At 43.1% G+C, this 17,715-nt stretch overlaps 1 protein-coding gene across 1 annotated transcript in view; it reads left to right on the top strand.

The window, feature by feature from the left end:
• LOC126251894 (serine/threonine-protein kinase 32A) overlaps nucleotides 1-17,715 on the top strand; it is a 620,320-nt gene that overhangs the window by 402,322 nt on the left and 200,283 nt on the right. Inside the window, exon 4 of the mRNA XM_049952606.1 lies at nucleotides 4,277-4,436. Coding sequence (XP_049808563.1) covers nucleotides 4,277-4,436 — 160 coding nt within the window. The remainder of the gene's footprint in view (nucleotides 1-4,276; nucleotides 4,437-17,715) is intronic.

The raw sequence follows: 17,715 nt of genomic DNA, 5'->3' as shown, positions 1-17,715 counted from the left end.
GTTACTGTTACACTCGAGCGCATATCGATTTGACACGGTTTGATCATACACAATCTCATCGCGAATTACAAGTCCAATACTCCACCACGTAACTATGCGGAATGTTAGACTTCACACTAGGCGCACGGCTGCTCACCTCTCAGAGACCAAGTCCCGTAATACCACACAACGCGAAATTTTCTAAGTCGTTTCACTTCCTAGCTACCTAAAGACCGACCGTCCGCTTTCGCATCTCCACGAGCACTGTACCTCTGTCCGTCAACGGCCGCGTTTCTCCGCGAGCCGAACATCTTCGCTCAACTGACTAATCCAGTTCCCTTTCCTGAAGCCGTCCCTCTGATTGACTACAACTTATTCTACATTATTTTACATATTAACATATTCAAATAATCAAAGGTTGACCACTTTTACATTCTGTATAAAGTAACAGTAATATCCATTACATAATAAACGTTAAATTCTTTTACATAAAACCAATACAATTTCCTTCTTAACTTCGAATGTCACGGGCCGTAGCCTTGCACCAATGTGCTTTTTGATAAATAAATAAACGACAAAAGTAACTATTATGCACTAAACCTTAGAACAAATATTCTTTTACCTAATGATTAAATAAGGTGTTATTCTGTCATCGTTCAATGTGTTTTGTGTGGAGGAAATGATGATGGTCCCGACGGAGATTCGAGTCCTCACTCGGGCATGGGTGTGTGTGTGTGTGTTTGTCCTCAGGATAATTTAGGTTAATTAGTGTGTAAGCGAAGGGACTGATGACCTTAGCAGTGCATATCCCATAAGATTTCACACACATTTGAACATTTTTGAAATAATGATCTGATTCTTAGCTGAATATAGTGGTAATTTAAATTTACTATATCTTTTAAGAAAATAAAGTTACAAAGTTGGTATTTACAACATTTGTCATTTTAATGATGCGCTTCAAAGCGTTCAGATTTTAGCATTGAGGTATTTGTTACAAAACTTGTTAATTTCACTTTAACAGTAAATCCTATACTATTATAGGTATGATCAATATTCAAGTTTTATTGGTTGTTGTTGTTGTGGTCTTCAGTCCTGAGACTGGTTTGATGCAGCTCTCCATGCTACTGTATCCTGTGCAAGCTTCTTCATCTCCCAGTACCTACTGCAGCCTACATCCTTCTAAATCTGCTTAGTGTATTCATCTCTTGGTCTCCGTCTACGATTTTTACCCTCCACGATGCCCTCCAGTACTAAATTGATGATACCTTGATGCCCCAGAACATGTCCTACCAACCGATACCATCTTCTAGTCAAGTTGTGCCACAAACTCCTCTTCTCCCCAATTCTGTACAATACCTCCTCAATAGTTATGTGATCTACCCATCTAATCTTCAGCATTCTTCTGTAGCACCACATTTCGAAAGCTTCAAATATCTTCTTGTCTAAACTACACTCCTGGAAATTGAAATAAGAACACCGTGAATTCATTGTCCCAGGAAGGGGAAACTTTATTGACACATTCCTGGGGTCAGATACATCACATGATCACACTGACAGAACCACAGGCACATAGACACAGGCAACAGAGCATGCACAATGTCGGCACTAGTACAGTGTATATCCACCTTTCGCAGCAATGCAGGCTGCTATTCTCCCATGGAGACGATCGTAGAGATGCTGGATGTAGTTCTGTGGAACGGCTTGCCATGCCATTTCCACCTGGCGCCTCAGTTGGACCAGCGTTCGTGCTGGACGTGCAGACCGCGTGAGACGACGCTTCATCCAGTCCCAAACATGCTCAATGGGGGACAGATCCGGAGATCTTGCTGGCCAGGGTAGTTGACTTACACCTTCTAGAGCACGTTGGGTGGCACGGGATACATGCGGACGTGCATTGTCCTGTTGGAACAGCAAGTTCCCTTGCCGGTCTAGGAATGGTAGAACGATGGGTTCGATGACGGTTTGGATGTACCATGCACTATTCAGTGTCCCCTCGACGATCACCAGTGGTGTACGGCCAGTGTAGGAGATCGCTCCCCACACCATGATGCCGGGTGTTGGCCCTGTGTGCCTCGGTCGTATGCAGTCCTGATTGTGGCGCTCACCTGCACGGCGCCAAACACGCATACGACCATCATTGGCACCAAGGCAGAAGCGACTCTCATCGCTGAAGACGACACGTCTCCATTCGTCCCTCCATTCACGCCTGTCGCGACACCACTGGAGGCGGGCTGCACGATGTTGGGGCGTGAGCGGAAGACGGCCTAACGGTGTGCGGGACCGTAGCCCAGCTTCATGGAGACGGTTGCGAATGGTCCTCGCCGATACCCCAGGAGCAACAGTGTCCCTAATTTGCTGGGAAGTGGCGGTGCGGTCCCCTACGGCACTGCGTAGGATCCTACGGTCTTGGCGTACATCCGTGTGTCGCTGCGGTCCGGTCCCAGGTCGACGGGCACGTGCACCTTCCGCCGACCACTGGCGACAACATCGATGTACTGTGGAGACCTCACGCCCCACGTCTTGTGCAATTCGGCGGTACGTCCACCCGGCCCACTATACGCCCTCGCTCAAAGTCCGTCAACTGCACATACGGTTCACGTCCACGCTGTCGCGGCATGCTACCAGTGTTAAAGACTGCGACGGAGCTGCGTATGCCACGGCAAACTGGCTGACACTGACGGCGGCGGTGCACAAATGCTGCGCAGCTAGCGCCATTCGACGGCCAACACCGCGGGTCCTGGTGTGTCCGCTATGCCGTGCGTGTGATCATTGCTTGTACAGCCCTCTCGCAGTGTCCGGAGCAAGTATGGTGGGTCTGACACACCGGTGTCAATGTGTTCTTTTTTCCATTTCCAGGAGTGTATTTATCGTCCATGTTTCGCTTCCATACATGGCTACACTCCATACAAATACTTTCAGAAACGACTTCCTGACACTGAAATCTATGAAGGACGGCAGATTAAAATTTCTGTGGCTTCATTCCCTGAATTACTACAGAATTAAATAGTTTTCGTAAATGTTTGCCTTTATGGCTGATCTTAGGTGCGCCTTTGCTATGTTTCCGTGGCCACAAACAGCTTCGACGGTGTTTCCCTACGACGTAGGTTCTCGTCTGTCTGACTCGCACACTACAGCGCTTAGGCCTCATTCAGCACAATAGACGCCTGTGAATTTCCCCATCTCGTGGCGAATCTGCGCTCTTTGTGGCACACGGTCCTGGATGACAGGGTTCGTTTCATAACTCCTGAAGACTGACTCTTTCGGCCGTATACTTAAATCTACATCTACATCCATACTTCGCAAGCCACCTGACGGTGTGTGGTGGAGGGTACCTTGAGTACCTTTATCGGTTCTCCCTTCTATTCCAGTCTCGTATTGTTCGTGGAAAGAAGGATTGTCGGTATGCCTCTGTGTGGGCTCTAATCTCTCTGATTTTATTCTCGTGGTCTCTTCGCGAAATATACGTAGGAGGGAGCAATATACTGCTTGACTCCTCGGTGAAGGTATGTTCTCGAAACTTCAACAAAAACCCGTACCGAGCTACTGAGCGTCTCTCCTGCAGAGTCTTTCACTGGAGTTTATCTATCATCTCCGTAACGCTTTCGCGATTTCTAAATGATCCTGTAACGAAGCGCGCTTCTCTCCGTTGGATATTCTCTATCTTTTCTATCAACCCTATCTGATACGGATCCCACACTGCTGAGCAGTATTCAAGCAGTGGGCGAACAAGCGTACTGTAACCTACTTCCTTTGTTTTCGGATTACATTTCCTTGGGATTCTTCCAATGAATCACAGTCTGGCATCTGCTTTAGCGACGATCATCTTTATATGATCATTCCATTTTAAATCACTCCTAATGCGTACTCCCAGATAATTTATGGAATTAACTGCTTCCAGTTGCTGACCTGCTATATTGTAGCTAAATAGTATGGGATCTTTCTTTCTATGTATTCGCAGCACATTACACTTGTCTACATTGAGATTCAGTTGCCATTCCCTGCACCATGCGTCAATTCGCTGCAGATCCTCCTGCATTTCAGCACAATTTTCCATTGTTACAACCTGTCGATACACCACAGCATCATCCGCAAAAAAGCCTCAGTGAATTTCCGGTGTCATCCACAAGGTCATTTATGTATATTGTGAATAGCAACGTTCCTACGACACTCCCCTGCGGCACACCTGAAATCACTCTTACTTCGGAAGACTTCTCTCCATTGAGAATGACATGCTGCGTTCTGTAAATGAGAGCGAAATGCTCGTTAACCTACAACTGGGTGGTGTTGGGTGTTGCAGATGAGGAGGACCTGTTCATGGTGTCGGACCTGCTGCTGGGCGGCGACCTGCGCTACCACATCTCGCAGCGGGTGCGCTTCTCGGAGGCGTGCGTGCAGCTGTACGTCTGCGAGCTGGCCATGGCGCTCGACTACCTGCACAGCCGCCGCATCGTGCACAGGTGGGGCGCGGAACAGGTGCACGGCCTCGCTTCAGCGCTGTGCGGCGTCCCCGCATGCCACCCTGCTGCACTCACGTACGGCCAACGAAGCTTCCTGTCTCCTGGTGGCGCTGTTGGCACCCTTTTATCACGAAGTGCAAAAACCTACCGTCAGTACTGACCGAAAGCCTTAACTGTCTACAACTGCGAGAACACGCAGGTGCTGCCGTAGAAAAGTAAACAAAATCGCTTTACATGTCTGTTCCTACTAGCCATACAAAACAGCCGCGCCAAGTAAGATAGCGACCTTCTTTCGCCGTACAAATCATTCAGGTTGGTCACGATTAGTCTGTAAAACTTATCAGGGTGTTTCTGGGTGGTTGTGCTGAGAAATAACTGTTAAGCAAAAGAATTCTATACATTGTACCGTTTCCGAGGTAATTAGCTTTGAAGTTCGGTCAATCAGTCCGTTGCTTTCGCAAATTCAGGCACCCTGCCAGAAACGGTGTTACCATTCCAAACGTGTCTTCGTTTGGTGATACAAAGTGATACAAAAATTGTAGACTGGACGGTACTAATGACTGAACCCGAGCCAAAAGCTGGGCAGTCTCATGCGCTATCATCTACGCTAAAGGGAACAGCTGACACTTTTTGTATATGGCGGGATGCTTGAATTTACGCGCCCAGTGGCCTGATTGCCTTACTTCAATGCCAGTTAAAGAGGGAACGATGCAACATATTAAGGTTGTTTCTCAACAGTTATGTTTCAGCACAGCCTACCCTGCAACGCCGTAACATGCTTCTCAGACTGTTTCTGACCACCCCATATACACAGTGATCCAGCTGTCCCTACCTTTGGGTTTTATGTAACTCGCAAAGCCTTCAAATAGCACATGCGATATTTGATATTCTCTCGATGGCTAACAATTAACTATCAGCCGTACGGAAAAAAATGAGCAGGTCCTTTTTGTATGAAAGACAATATAGATAAATTTTGTGCTGGAGTGTACTTTCGCCAGAGGTTGTAGTCTTCGAATTTTTCTTATTTTTTTTTTTTTTATAACTCGAAAACTGTTGCCTCCAGCGAAAACGTATCCCAGTACAAAATTTAACTGTATTCAGTTTCCTACAAAAATGTTCCGTTAATTTTTTCTATAAGACTAATAGATTATGCGTAGCGAGCGAGAGAACAAGAATATCTGGCACGTTATTTGAACATATCGCGTGTGGCATAAAACCCAGCGTCAGGGGTAGCTGAATCACCCTGTATATAGTGAAGTTGCACTCACGAGTAATGTGCATGCACTGGCAGTTAACAGTTTTCTCTGCACACAACCTTCTCCTAATAGAGACGGGACAGTGTATAACGTCATTACATGTATACCTCGAAAGACAGGCTGTGGCGCGTACGTCACGCGGGCAGGATTCAGCTCGCTCTTTCGTTTAGCACAGCAGACTACCTGCATTTCTAAACCTGTTCCCTCTTACAAACTAGAGTTGCATCATCTGTTGCACTCTCTTATTATGGCGAGTTACTGATTGGTATGGCCTCAACGACCAGAAGTCCATAGGCCTACTACAAGTTTGTTAAGGCTGTGCTAGGTACTATAAAACTAAAATGATGCCAAAATGATTATACGTTAAATGAGGCACTATATCTTGTATCAAATGACGACTGTTAAGGAGAAGAGACTGAAAGCTATAAACAAATGGCTCTGAGCACTATGGGACTTAACGTCTAAGTCATCAGTTCCCTAGAACTTAGAACTACTTAAACCTAACTAACCTAAGGACATCACACACATCCATTCCCGAGGCAGGATTCGAACCTGCGACCGTAGCCATAAACAAGCCGTCATACCATTTACGTCGAGAATACAACGTAAATCGAAAATTACAGCATACTGCAAAGTTGTGTTTCATTGCTGTCCTAGTAATCAGTAAGACTACATAACAGCGGATTCCAGTGGAAAATGCAATTCTCGTTTGTACGTAAATACCCAATTATGAGCTAACAGGTTTAAAAACGCAGATCATCTGCTGAGTTCAGCGTGTGAGGGAGCGAGGGCAGGTTTACCCTCTTGAAGTACGCCTCGCGGGCCTGTCTTCCTCGTGGGCCTCGTTGTATACAATTATCCTGTGGATGCCTGCTACAAGCAGATTATTCAGTAGACGATACATGTCTTTTAAATTATTATCATATTATATTTGGTTGTAATGATGAAGCCGTGAGTAGTGTCTGATTGCATTGACAAACATGAGAATGGATGGAATGGAGTGGGGCAAGGTGGCTTGCTTAAGATTAAAATTACGATGTACTTCACGAATTGCAGTGAACATTAATATGTTAAGTAATATATCGTCTAACTTTTAGTTGTTATAAACTGAAGCGCCTAAAGAAATGCTATAAGCACGCGTATTCAAATACAGAGATAAGTAAACAGGCGGAATACGGTGCTGCGGTCGGCAACTACTACCTAAGACAGCAAGTGTCTGGCGCAGTTGTTAAATCGGTTACTTCCACTACAACACCAGGTTATCAAGATTTATAGTCGGCTCGTGTCCGAGGTAGGATGGATCGGGGATTATCCCGTACAACCATTTCACGAGTGTACCGTGAATATCAGGAATCCGGTAAAACATCAAATCTCCGACATTGCTGCGTAAGAATCCTGTCTGATCACCTGCATCCATTCAAGTCCATTAAGCATTCCGACAAACTCGGACAATTCCAGCAGGACAATGTTGCACCCCATACATCGAGAATTGCTACAGAGTGGCTCCAGGAACACTTCTCACCGGCAGTTGAGGCCGAGCGGTTCTAGGCCCTAAAGTCCGGAACCGCGCTGCTGCTACTGTCGCAGGTTCAAATCCTGACTGGGGCATGGATGAGTGTGATGTCCTTAGATTAGTTAGGTTTAAGTAGTTCTAAGTCTAGGGGACTGATGACCTCAGATGTTAAGTCCCATAGTGCTTAGAGCGATTTTAGAACACTCTTCTCAGTTTAAACGCTTCCGCTAGCCGCCAAACTCCCCAGAAATGAACATTATTGAGCATATCTGAGATGTCTTGCAATGTGATGATCAGAAGAGATCTCCACCCCCTCGTACTCTTACGGATGTAAGGACAGCCATGCCGGATTCATGGTTTCAATTCCCTCCGGTACTACTTCAGGCATTTGTCAAGTCGAGGCCGTGTCGTGTTGCGGCACTTCTGCGTGCTCGCGGGGGCCCTACACGATATTAGGTGTACCAGTTTCTTTGCCTCTTCAGTGTATAACAGAATACGAAAGGGATATGTAAAATTTAAGCTGTAATAAGTAATAAGTTCAAAAAGGGATGGAAATGCGTAGCCTTACGCGACAGATTGGTAAGAATGTGTTTCTGGTGTGATAAGTTTGCCATTTATTATCAAAATGAGAAAAACGTACGTGTCATTCAATGCTTATTCTTTGTTTAAATTTGAATATACGTTCTTGTACGGCACCTCGCTTCTCAGAATATAATAATTCTTGTTAACACAACAATTTATTTAACGAACAATTCAAAGGCTTGTGAAGAAGACAGATATTTCCATCAGAATAAATAATATTTAACAACAAGAACAGGAGCTCTGCCGCAACTTCTCACAATTTAGAACCTAAACTCTGTTCTGTTACTGGACTGTTGCACTGTGTATTACAGCTTCTCAGTAAAAAGTTTTGAATTTCCTATCTTTCTGATCAATTAGAATGGAAAAGTTTTCTACTTGGCTTCTTTGCTTATCCAGTACTATTGAAGTTATTCCCTGATGTCTCAACAGATGTCCTACCATTCTGTCCCTTCTTCTTATTAGTGTTTTCCACATATTCCTTTTCTTGCCGATTCTTCGTAGGACCTCCTCATTCCTTACCTTCTCAGTCCATCTAATTTTCAACATTCTTCTTTAACAACAAATCTTAAATACTTCGATTCTCTTCTTCTCTGATTTCCTCAAAGTCCATGTTTCACTACCATACAATGCTATGCTCCAAACGTACATTCTTTGGGATTTCTTCCTCAAATTAAGGCCTGTGTTTGATACTAGTACACTTCTCTTGGCAAGCAATGCCCTTTTCGGCAGTGCTGTTCTGATTTTGATGTCGTGGGTTTTTGGCTGCCCAGGTAACAAACAGAATTCCTTAACTTCATCTACTTCGTGATCACCACTCCTGACGTTACTCGCTAACAGCCTTCATCTTTCTTCGATTTACTCTCAGTCCATATTGTGTACTCATGAGGGTGTTTATTTCAATCAGCAGGTCCTACAATTCTTCTTCTCTTCCATTGAGAGTAGCAATGTCATCAGCGAATCTCATCATTGATATTCTTACACTTTTAAACTTAATTCAACTCTTGAACCTTTCTTTCATTTCCGTGATTGCTTCTTCGATGTGTAGATTGCACAGAGAGGGCGAAAGACTACATCCATTTCGTACACCGTTTCTAATCTGAATACCTCGTATCCCACTACTAACATTCCCTCTTGGTTCTTGTACATATTGTGTATCACCCGTCTTTGCCGATAGCTTACCCCAATTTTTCTGAGAATTTCGGACATCTTGCACCATTTCACATTGTCGAACGCTTTCTCTAGATCGACAGATCCTATAAATGTGTCTTGATTTTTCTTCAGTCTTGCTTCCATTATCAATCGCAAAGTCAGAATTACCTCTCTAAAGCCAAACTTGTCGTCATCTAACTTATTGTCAGTTTTCTTTTTCTTTCTTCTATATGTTATTATAGTCAGCAACTTATATGCATGAGCTCTGAAGCTGACTGTGCGATAATTCTCGCACTTGTCGGCTCTTGGTATCTTCGGAATTTTTTTGCATGATGTTTTTCCGAAAGCCAAATGGTATATCGCCAGACTCATACGTTCTGCATACGAACATGAATCGTCATTTTTTTATGCAATTCCCCCAATGATTTTAGAAACTCTGATGGAATATTGTCCACCCTTCCGTCTTATTCGATAGCAACTCTTCCAAAGTTCTTTCAAATTCTGATTCTAATATTGGATACCCTGTCTCTTCCATATCGACTCCTGTTTCTTTTCCAATCACGTCATGATCATGAGAAAGTCTTCACCCTCATAAAGACAGTCAATGTACTCTTTCCAGCTAGTGTTCTCTTTTCTGCATTTAACAATGGAATTCCCATTGCATTCTTAATGTTACCACCCTTGCTTTTAATTTCACCGAATGTTCTTCTGACTTTACTGTATGTTGTGTCAGTCCTTCCGACAATAGGTTCACTTTGGATTTCTTCACATTTTTCTTGCAACCATTTCGCCTTAGCTTCCCAGAGCTTTCTGCTTATTTATTTACTTCATTTCTAAGTGACTTGTATTTCTGTGTTCCTGAATTTCTCTGAACGTTTTTGTACTTCCTTCTTTCATCGTTCAAGCGAAGTACTTCATATGTTATACACTATTTCTTCACAGTTCCCTTCTTTATACCCCTGTTTCTCTCTCCAACTTCTGTGATAGCCCTTTTTAGATATGTCCTCTCCTCTACAACTGAACTGCCTACTGAGCTATTCCTTATAGCAGTATCTATAGCCAAAGAGAACTTCAAGAGTATCTCCTTATTCCACTTTCTTGTGCATTGATTTCTCTTGACTAATCCCATAAACTTCACCCTACTCTTCATCGCTACTAAATTATGATCTGAGTCTGAATCTGCTCCTGGGTACGCCGTACAAACCAGTATCTGATTTAGGAATCTCTGCCTAATCGTGATGTAATGTAACAAAATTTTTGGATATCTCCCGGCTTTTTCCAAATATACCTCCTCCTCTTGTGATTTCTTGAATAGAATATTCGCTATTACTAGATCAAATTTCTTGCAAAACTCAATTAGTCTTTCTCCTCTTTGATTTTAGTATCCATATTATCTCGTAACACTTTCCTCTACTCCTTCCCCTTCAACAGCATTCCAGTCCCAATGACTATTAGATTTTCTTCTCCCTTGACGTGCTGAATTACCCGTTTAGTATTCACATATACTCTATCTATTTCTTCATCTTCAGAATGTGACGTCGGCATGTATAACTAAACTGTTGTTATCGGTGTTGGTTTGCTGTCGATTTTGATGATAACAACCCTATCACTGATCTGTTCACGGTAACTCATTCTCAGCACTACCTTCCTATTCATAACGAATCCTACTGTCGTTAAAACCATTTTCTGCTGCTGTTGATATTTCCCTCTACTCATCTGACCAAAGACCCTTATCTTCTTCCCGTTTCACTTCGCTAACCCCCTCCCTCCCCAATTTATTTAGATCCAGGCTATTCATATTTATTAGTTTCCCTACCACGTTCAAACTACTGATATTCCTCGCCTCGACTAGTTACCTTAATAATTGTAATTCGAGTTATCGTTTGAAAGAGCTCACACATGCTACTCCTGACTTCTTCACGCTTATCTTCTTGGCAAAGGAATCATTTCATCTGAGGAATGAAAGCTACTTGGCCCTTGTTGTGATTCACATCTACATCAACAGTCTGCAAACATCTGTCAGCTGTGTAACAGAGGCAACTTCCCATTTTACCAGATTTCTTTGGGTCGTTAGTCATACGACTGGTTAAATGCAGCCTAAGACGACTTCTGCCCCAGTGGCAGGCTATTCGTTTCTCGCGAGCTGTTACACCCAATGTCCTTAATCATTTATTGGACATGTTCCAATGTGTGTGTTCCCCTATAGTGTTTACTCTCTGTAGCTCTCTATAGTAAAATGGAATTTACTCAGTGATGTTTTATCATCCTCTCCGTTATTCTTATCAGTGTTCTCCTCATATTTCTATTCTCTTCTATTATGCCGAGAGACATCTCGTTTATTATCTGATAAGATATTTAACTTTCTACATTCTATGCCTAACACTTTCATTCTCTTCGTCTGCTGTTTCCACACAGTCAATGGCAGTCTAACAAATAATGTTGTGCTCTTGATGTCCTTTCACAGAAATTTCTTCCTCAAATAAAGGACTACATTTAATACTAGTAGATTATTTTGGCCGAGAATGCTGTCTTTGCGTGTGCTGGTTGGCATTTTGTGTCCTCCTAGCTTCATCCATCATATGTTATTTTGTCTCCAAGACAGCAGAATCCCCCTACTTCGTGGTCCCCAATGTTCGTGTTAAGTTTACCATTAATCCCTTTTCTGCTACTCCTCGTCATTTCTGTCTTTCTTTGGTTTACTCTCAGTCCAAATTCCGTGCTAATTAAACTGTGCAACCCAGTCAGCACATCCTGTAATCTTTCCTCGCTTTCATTTAGGTCAGTAATGCCATCAGTAAAGCTTTTCGTTGATATTCTGTCACCATGAATTTAAACCCTCTTCTGAATGTATCTCTTATTTTTGTCATTGATTCTGATTGAACAGTACGGGAGAAAGCCTGCATCGCTGTCTTACATCATTTTTTAACCCGAGCGCTTCGACCTTGGTCTTCCATTCTTATCGCTATTTCTTGATTCTTGTACATATTGCATATTAGCCGCCTTTCCCCAAAAAATTATTCTGATTTTAGAAGTTTTTAGGAAGTTTTACACCATTTTACTTCATCCAACGCTTTTTCTAGATGGTAAGATCCTATGAACGTGTACTGAATTTTTCTTAAGTCTTAATTCCATATTCATTTAGGTGCTTTCCTATGTCATTTTTTTCCGCGATTTGTACAAATGAGCTTTTAAGCTTACTGTGCGATTCTCATTCTGTCTTTGCTAACTTCGGAATTGTGAAGATGTATTTTTTCCGAAAATCTGATGTTATGTTTCCAGTCTCAAATTTTACGTAGCAACCTAAATAGACGTTTGCTTGCCAGTACCCCCACTGGTTTTAGAAACTCCAAAGAAATGTTCTCTATGGTTCTACATGTCGTCTGGCTTCCTCGATTGCAAGTCTTCCATAACCCTGTCAAACGCTGAGTCTATTACCTATCCCATAAGTCTTTCAAATCGGTTTCTATTTCTTGTTCTGTCACCTTTGAAAGGGCACGGCTGACTTTCTTCCCTATCCATCCCTAATCCGTTGGTACCTGTGACCTTGCTGTTTGGTCCCCTCTCCCAAATAAACCAACCAACCAACCAACTAGCTAACCAAGTACATGCCTCAAATTCTTCAACCAGTGCTCGAGTTGTGTCGCGGGAATTGTCTCATCCCTGATCAAGAGCTAAAAAGATTTTGTGGTGCATTTTAGACTGGTATCCCTGCAAGATTCAAAATGTTCGCCAAATGAGTTGTCAAGATAGGCTACAACACCATGACATAGCCTTTCGTTTTTTGGCACACGTTTGGACGACATTTGACTGGGGAATATTACGTGGACAGACGAGGCGCATTTTACTCTGCACAGTACCATGAATAACCAGGACTGTCACATATGGGTTTCTTCCATGAGATGACACCTCGCGAGCCTGCTAGGTATTCAGTGATATATGCAAAATATGAGGACCTCCTTGTGCAACACGCGAGTCCAGCTTTACAAAAACACCACCGTGTCCACAACACTATTTTCATCCAAGGTGGAGCGACAGCGCATGTCGTTGTCAGATGAAAGATTTTCTTCAAGAAACCTTCGGTAACGACCACACCATCTCTAGGCAAGGTCAAGAAATGTGGCCTTCCAGGTCCACCAACCTAAAATGTGTGTTTCTGGTTGTGAGGATATCTGAAACATCATGTCGATCAGGGTTGTATCCGGACTCATCCAGAACTGAAGGATAACATGTGACGACATTTCACTTCAGTTTTACGAGGTATACTGAACGCCACTGCCGTGCCAACCGTGTTACGGATTCTGCATGTTGCTGAATCGGGAGAACACATTGAACACATACTGAACTTGCGACGGTATCTTAACAATCGTGGTAGAACCACCGTAATCATGTGTTTGATCGTTGCTCCCCTTTTCCTGCACCCGCACCACATTCTGATTGCTTACAGCACCATATTTCCACCTGATAGCAGAAAGTAGAACTGTTACTTTTTGCAGCGTACTCCCAGAGCGCATCGATTAATGAACATACCTACGATGTTTCAGCATCCTGTGGTACATACAACCCGCACCGAAGCACTCGGAGCACCGTCCGTTTAGTTATAACCATCCAGTATGTGTCCTGTTACCCAATGTCTCTTCGTAGTTAGCGTGCTTCTACCTGTAGTTCTCTGTCCAAGTTCCGTTATTACCCGTGTAAGAGATGTCCATTCGTCCTGAACCGGACTGCCTACTGTGGTATTCACTATCACTGTATCTACTAACTTAGGCATTTTCAAACATACATCGTCTCCTTTGAGTGCTTCAGATTCCTACTTCCTTCCACACTGCTTCTTTCTGCCGAATTTATTAAACTTCAGTCTACTACATATCTTTATCAAACTGCTCATGGGAATGTCTTAAAATACAATAACTGTTTCGGCATCTCTGTCTGACCATAAGGTAATCCCGCTGGATTCTTCCTGTGTCTTTAGGCTTTTTACAAGTATACTTCCTCCTTTTGTGCTTTTTGAATAATGAAATCGATATAACCAACTGAAGTTTACTGTAGAACTATTTGCCTTGGTGTGGAGCGGCAGGTAAACTAAAAAGTAGAAATTTACTTCGCCGTATACAATTACATGGAAATTACTTTTGCAGTCAATCAGAAAGCATTGGAGAACATACTGACCATAATTTCCAGTCTAGAAGTCCACATTAAAGGAAGTGTTTCTACTCGCTATTTACTCACTAGCATCAGGAGCTATGACTGTAAATAAAAATTTTGTGTTGTAACTGATTCATACGTTCAGTAAAATTTCACACGCACAAACATAATAATATCCCAGAAAATAATAATAATCTCCTTATAGGAAACATCACTATTGGCGGTTCAGAGGCGACACCTATGGTAAGTTCCAAGTAAAATGGTCTATCAACCCGACTTCTAATCATCAAAGTTAATTGTTGGCCTTAAAAGTGGGAAACAATCTCGCCACTTACCACGTGGTTTAGTCAATATTACGGAGATACACAGACAGCTACTTCCGTGAAAACTAAGCGTTTCAGAATGGTGTACAGTTCTCGCAAATTCACTTCCTACCTTTACCGAACACGTTTGGTAGGTGGCGTCCTCCGAGGCAGCTGGTAAGCCGGCGTTTGACTGACGCGGACAGATTGATAGCTGTGTGCAAAGTCTCTCTCCCAACTGCATATCTGGCCATATTTATATAGGGTGAGCCATTGATCGTGTCGGAAGGACGACGGTTCACTCCCGCGACCGGCCATCCTGATTTAGGTTTTCCGTGGTTTCCCTAAATCTCTTCAGGCAAATACCGGGATGGGTCCTTTGAAAAGGGCACGGCCGACTTCCTTCCATAATCCGACGAGACCGATGACCTCGCAGTTTGGTCTCCTCCCCCAACACAACCCAACCCAACCCACTGATCGTGACCGGACCAAATATCTCACGAAACCAGATGGCGCTATGGTTGGCCCGCTAGATGGCGCTGCCATAGGTCAAACGCATACCAACTGCGTATTTTTTTAAAATAGGAACTCCCATTTTTATTACATATTCGTGTAGTACGTAGAGAAATATGAATGTTTTAGTTGGACCACTTTTTTCGCTTTATGATAGACGGCGCTGTAATAGTCACAAACATATGTCTCTCAGTTTTAGACGAACAGTTGGTAACAGATAGGACCGATGTACTGAGCATAAACGGCACACACGATTACAGCAGCCAAGTAGATCTGCTATTGCCGAACATTGCTTGGATACTGGTCACCCTATGTTATACAACAACACCGAGATATTGGTATGCACGTCCAACTATTGGAACAGTGTTGTTAAGGAGGCAGTTGAGATTACATTAGCGAGCAACCTTGTAAACAGGGATGGAGGTTTTTGCTTAAACTTTGTTTGGAATCCTGCTCTTTCCCTTGTCAAAAAACAGATGGACAGAGTCAGTATTACCTCATCTGCTAGTTCGTAGTCTCACTATCGATACCTCTGACTTTGGTCATCTTTGGTGGCGCTAGAGTTAAGTGTGTGTTATCTTTCCTGTATTATGCCGAGAACTGAGGTTTTAAATTTGCCTCTATATCGCCTGTCCGTTGGAGTGTGCCTTGGAAATGGCGGGGTGTGCTCCCGCCGAAATATCGGCGGTCGCTGTTAATACTGCCTGGATGTATTCCCGTAAGTTGTTCGAAAATTGTAGACGCCAGGAGAAACACAGGTCTTACATTGTATGTAGGATGATCGATGGCAGTGGATGTAAGGCGTCGGATTGTTGCAGATGTCGCAGCATTTGTGTGTGGTCTGGCATTGTCGTGCCGAAGGATACGGTGCCCCATGTGTGGACGAACTCATCGAATTCGTGCTTTCAGTTTTGTGAGGGTCTCACAGTACCTTATGAAGTTTATGGTGTTGCCTTTAGGCATGAATTCCAAATACGCCGCAACTTGACCATCTCAAAACACTGTGAACACAACTTTGCTTGCTGATGGCATGGTCTTGAACCATTTTGGCGACGGTATTACTTTGTAGCGGAATTCCAATATACTCTCTTGTTTCCTGGACCAAAAAGATGTAACCAGCTTTCATCTCCAGTCAAAATTTTGCTAATGAACCCATCAATCTCACGCTTAAAACGAAAGAGAAATTGTTGAGAGATGTTCAATTCTCCTCAGAAACCTGTGTACAGCTCGGTGTCTCTCACGACTGACATAGTTACATTACACATTGTCGTAATGAACTGGATACATCGGAGCCCTAAAACGGAAAAGCGCTGCAACTTGCGTCAGCAAAGCCGAAAAGTCGACTGTGTGTGCATGATATGTGATACCACAATCAATATTTGGAACAGAGTAAAACATTTATGAGGCGTTACCTTTCAGCACGGCCTCGTATTTGTTGCCATTATATCCAATATATTCCCGTCATGGGTGTGGTGTCGCAGTAGCTGTTCTAAGTAGTTTTCAGGGAAGGCATTTAGAAAGATTTCTCGGAATGTCTTGTCATGCCCACTATTAACAAATTTGCTATTGCACCGACTCATTATTGGAAGATTAATGTCTCCTCCGGTAACAGGAGTATGACTGAAGACCTTACGTACTAGTGCGACTTTCCGGCAAGTAATACAATGGAATGGCGTTTAAAGTGTGTCGCGTAGACGAGTTGTAGAAGCATCAGTAGCGCTTTCCGGTAATAACGTGTATATTTTGAATAATCCTTGTTTCTCGATTATTGGTGCAGTATTGGTTCCGCATAAACATGGGTAATTGGGAACTTGCTATACTTCTGAGTGTATAAATCTTACCAATTTTTTGATGAAGGATGTTTTGCATTGTGATAACAGAAGGACAAGCCGAAATTTATAAATATTAATTGTATTCTCTTTCTTATCCTTAAATACGACGAAATATTCCGACATTTGCTTGTAAACTGGAAAATATTTAAGACGAACACCCAACATTGCAATACAGAAAAATATTTTTCATGTAATTTGAGTCTTTTGGTGCCAAAAGAAAAATAAAACCAGATTGTTTTGCAAACAGTTTTTAATTTTACTTGGTTTATCATCAAAGGAAAAGTAGGAGGACTTGTTATTTCACACAAAAGCGCAATGAGTGTCCTCTGCATTGTACAGTAAGATGTAAGATGCTTTCAGATATAACATTATGGACATTAGTAATGCGCAAGTATCAACCGCTTAAAGGTATAAATTCATTACTCTGAAAGAACTTTTGTGTGCTGCTTGGTTGTGTTTTGCGCGGTGTAGGACCCTTATCAGAAAGGGGAGGGGAGGGGGGGGCGGAGGATAGCGTTAAAGTTCAATGAAGGGCAGCTCGCTTTGTGCTGTTGCAAAATAGAGGCGAGAGTTTCACAGATAAGATACGCGATTTCCTCATAATTTTTAGTTGATTCCCATCTACATAGCGAGAAATCATCATCGTAATAAAGTTGGAGAAATCAGAGTTCCCGCGGAAAGATGTATATGTAAATTTTTCGCTCGTGCTACTTGAAAGTGAACCGATCTAAAGATAGTCTGAAAGAGACTCTGTGAAACCTCTGCCAAACCCTTAAGTGTAAATTTCCGAGTTATCACGTCGATGTAGATGGGAATAAACCAGCCCATTATGATTTTCCAAGTATTATTTATAAGCATCGGATGCAGCTGACCTGAATCCCCTCGGTCTGGTCAACGTGTTAGGGTGGACGCCGTTGCTGTCCGATGCTGCCACACGGGAGGCAGCGCAACGGCGCTCCATCTGACAGCTCCCAGAGCGGCCGAGAGCAA

The sequence above is a fragment of the Schistocerca nitens genome, chromosome 4 (genome assembly GCF_023898315.1).
Source record: "Schistocerca nitens isolate TAMUIC-IGC-003100 chromosome 4, iqSchNite1.1, whole genome shotgun sequence".
Classification (NCBI taxonomy): Eukaryota; Metazoa; Arthropoda; class Insecta; order Orthoptera; family Acrididae; genus Schistocerca; species Schistocerca nitens.
This window is presented reverse-complemented; position numbering and strand designations above follow the sequence as displayed.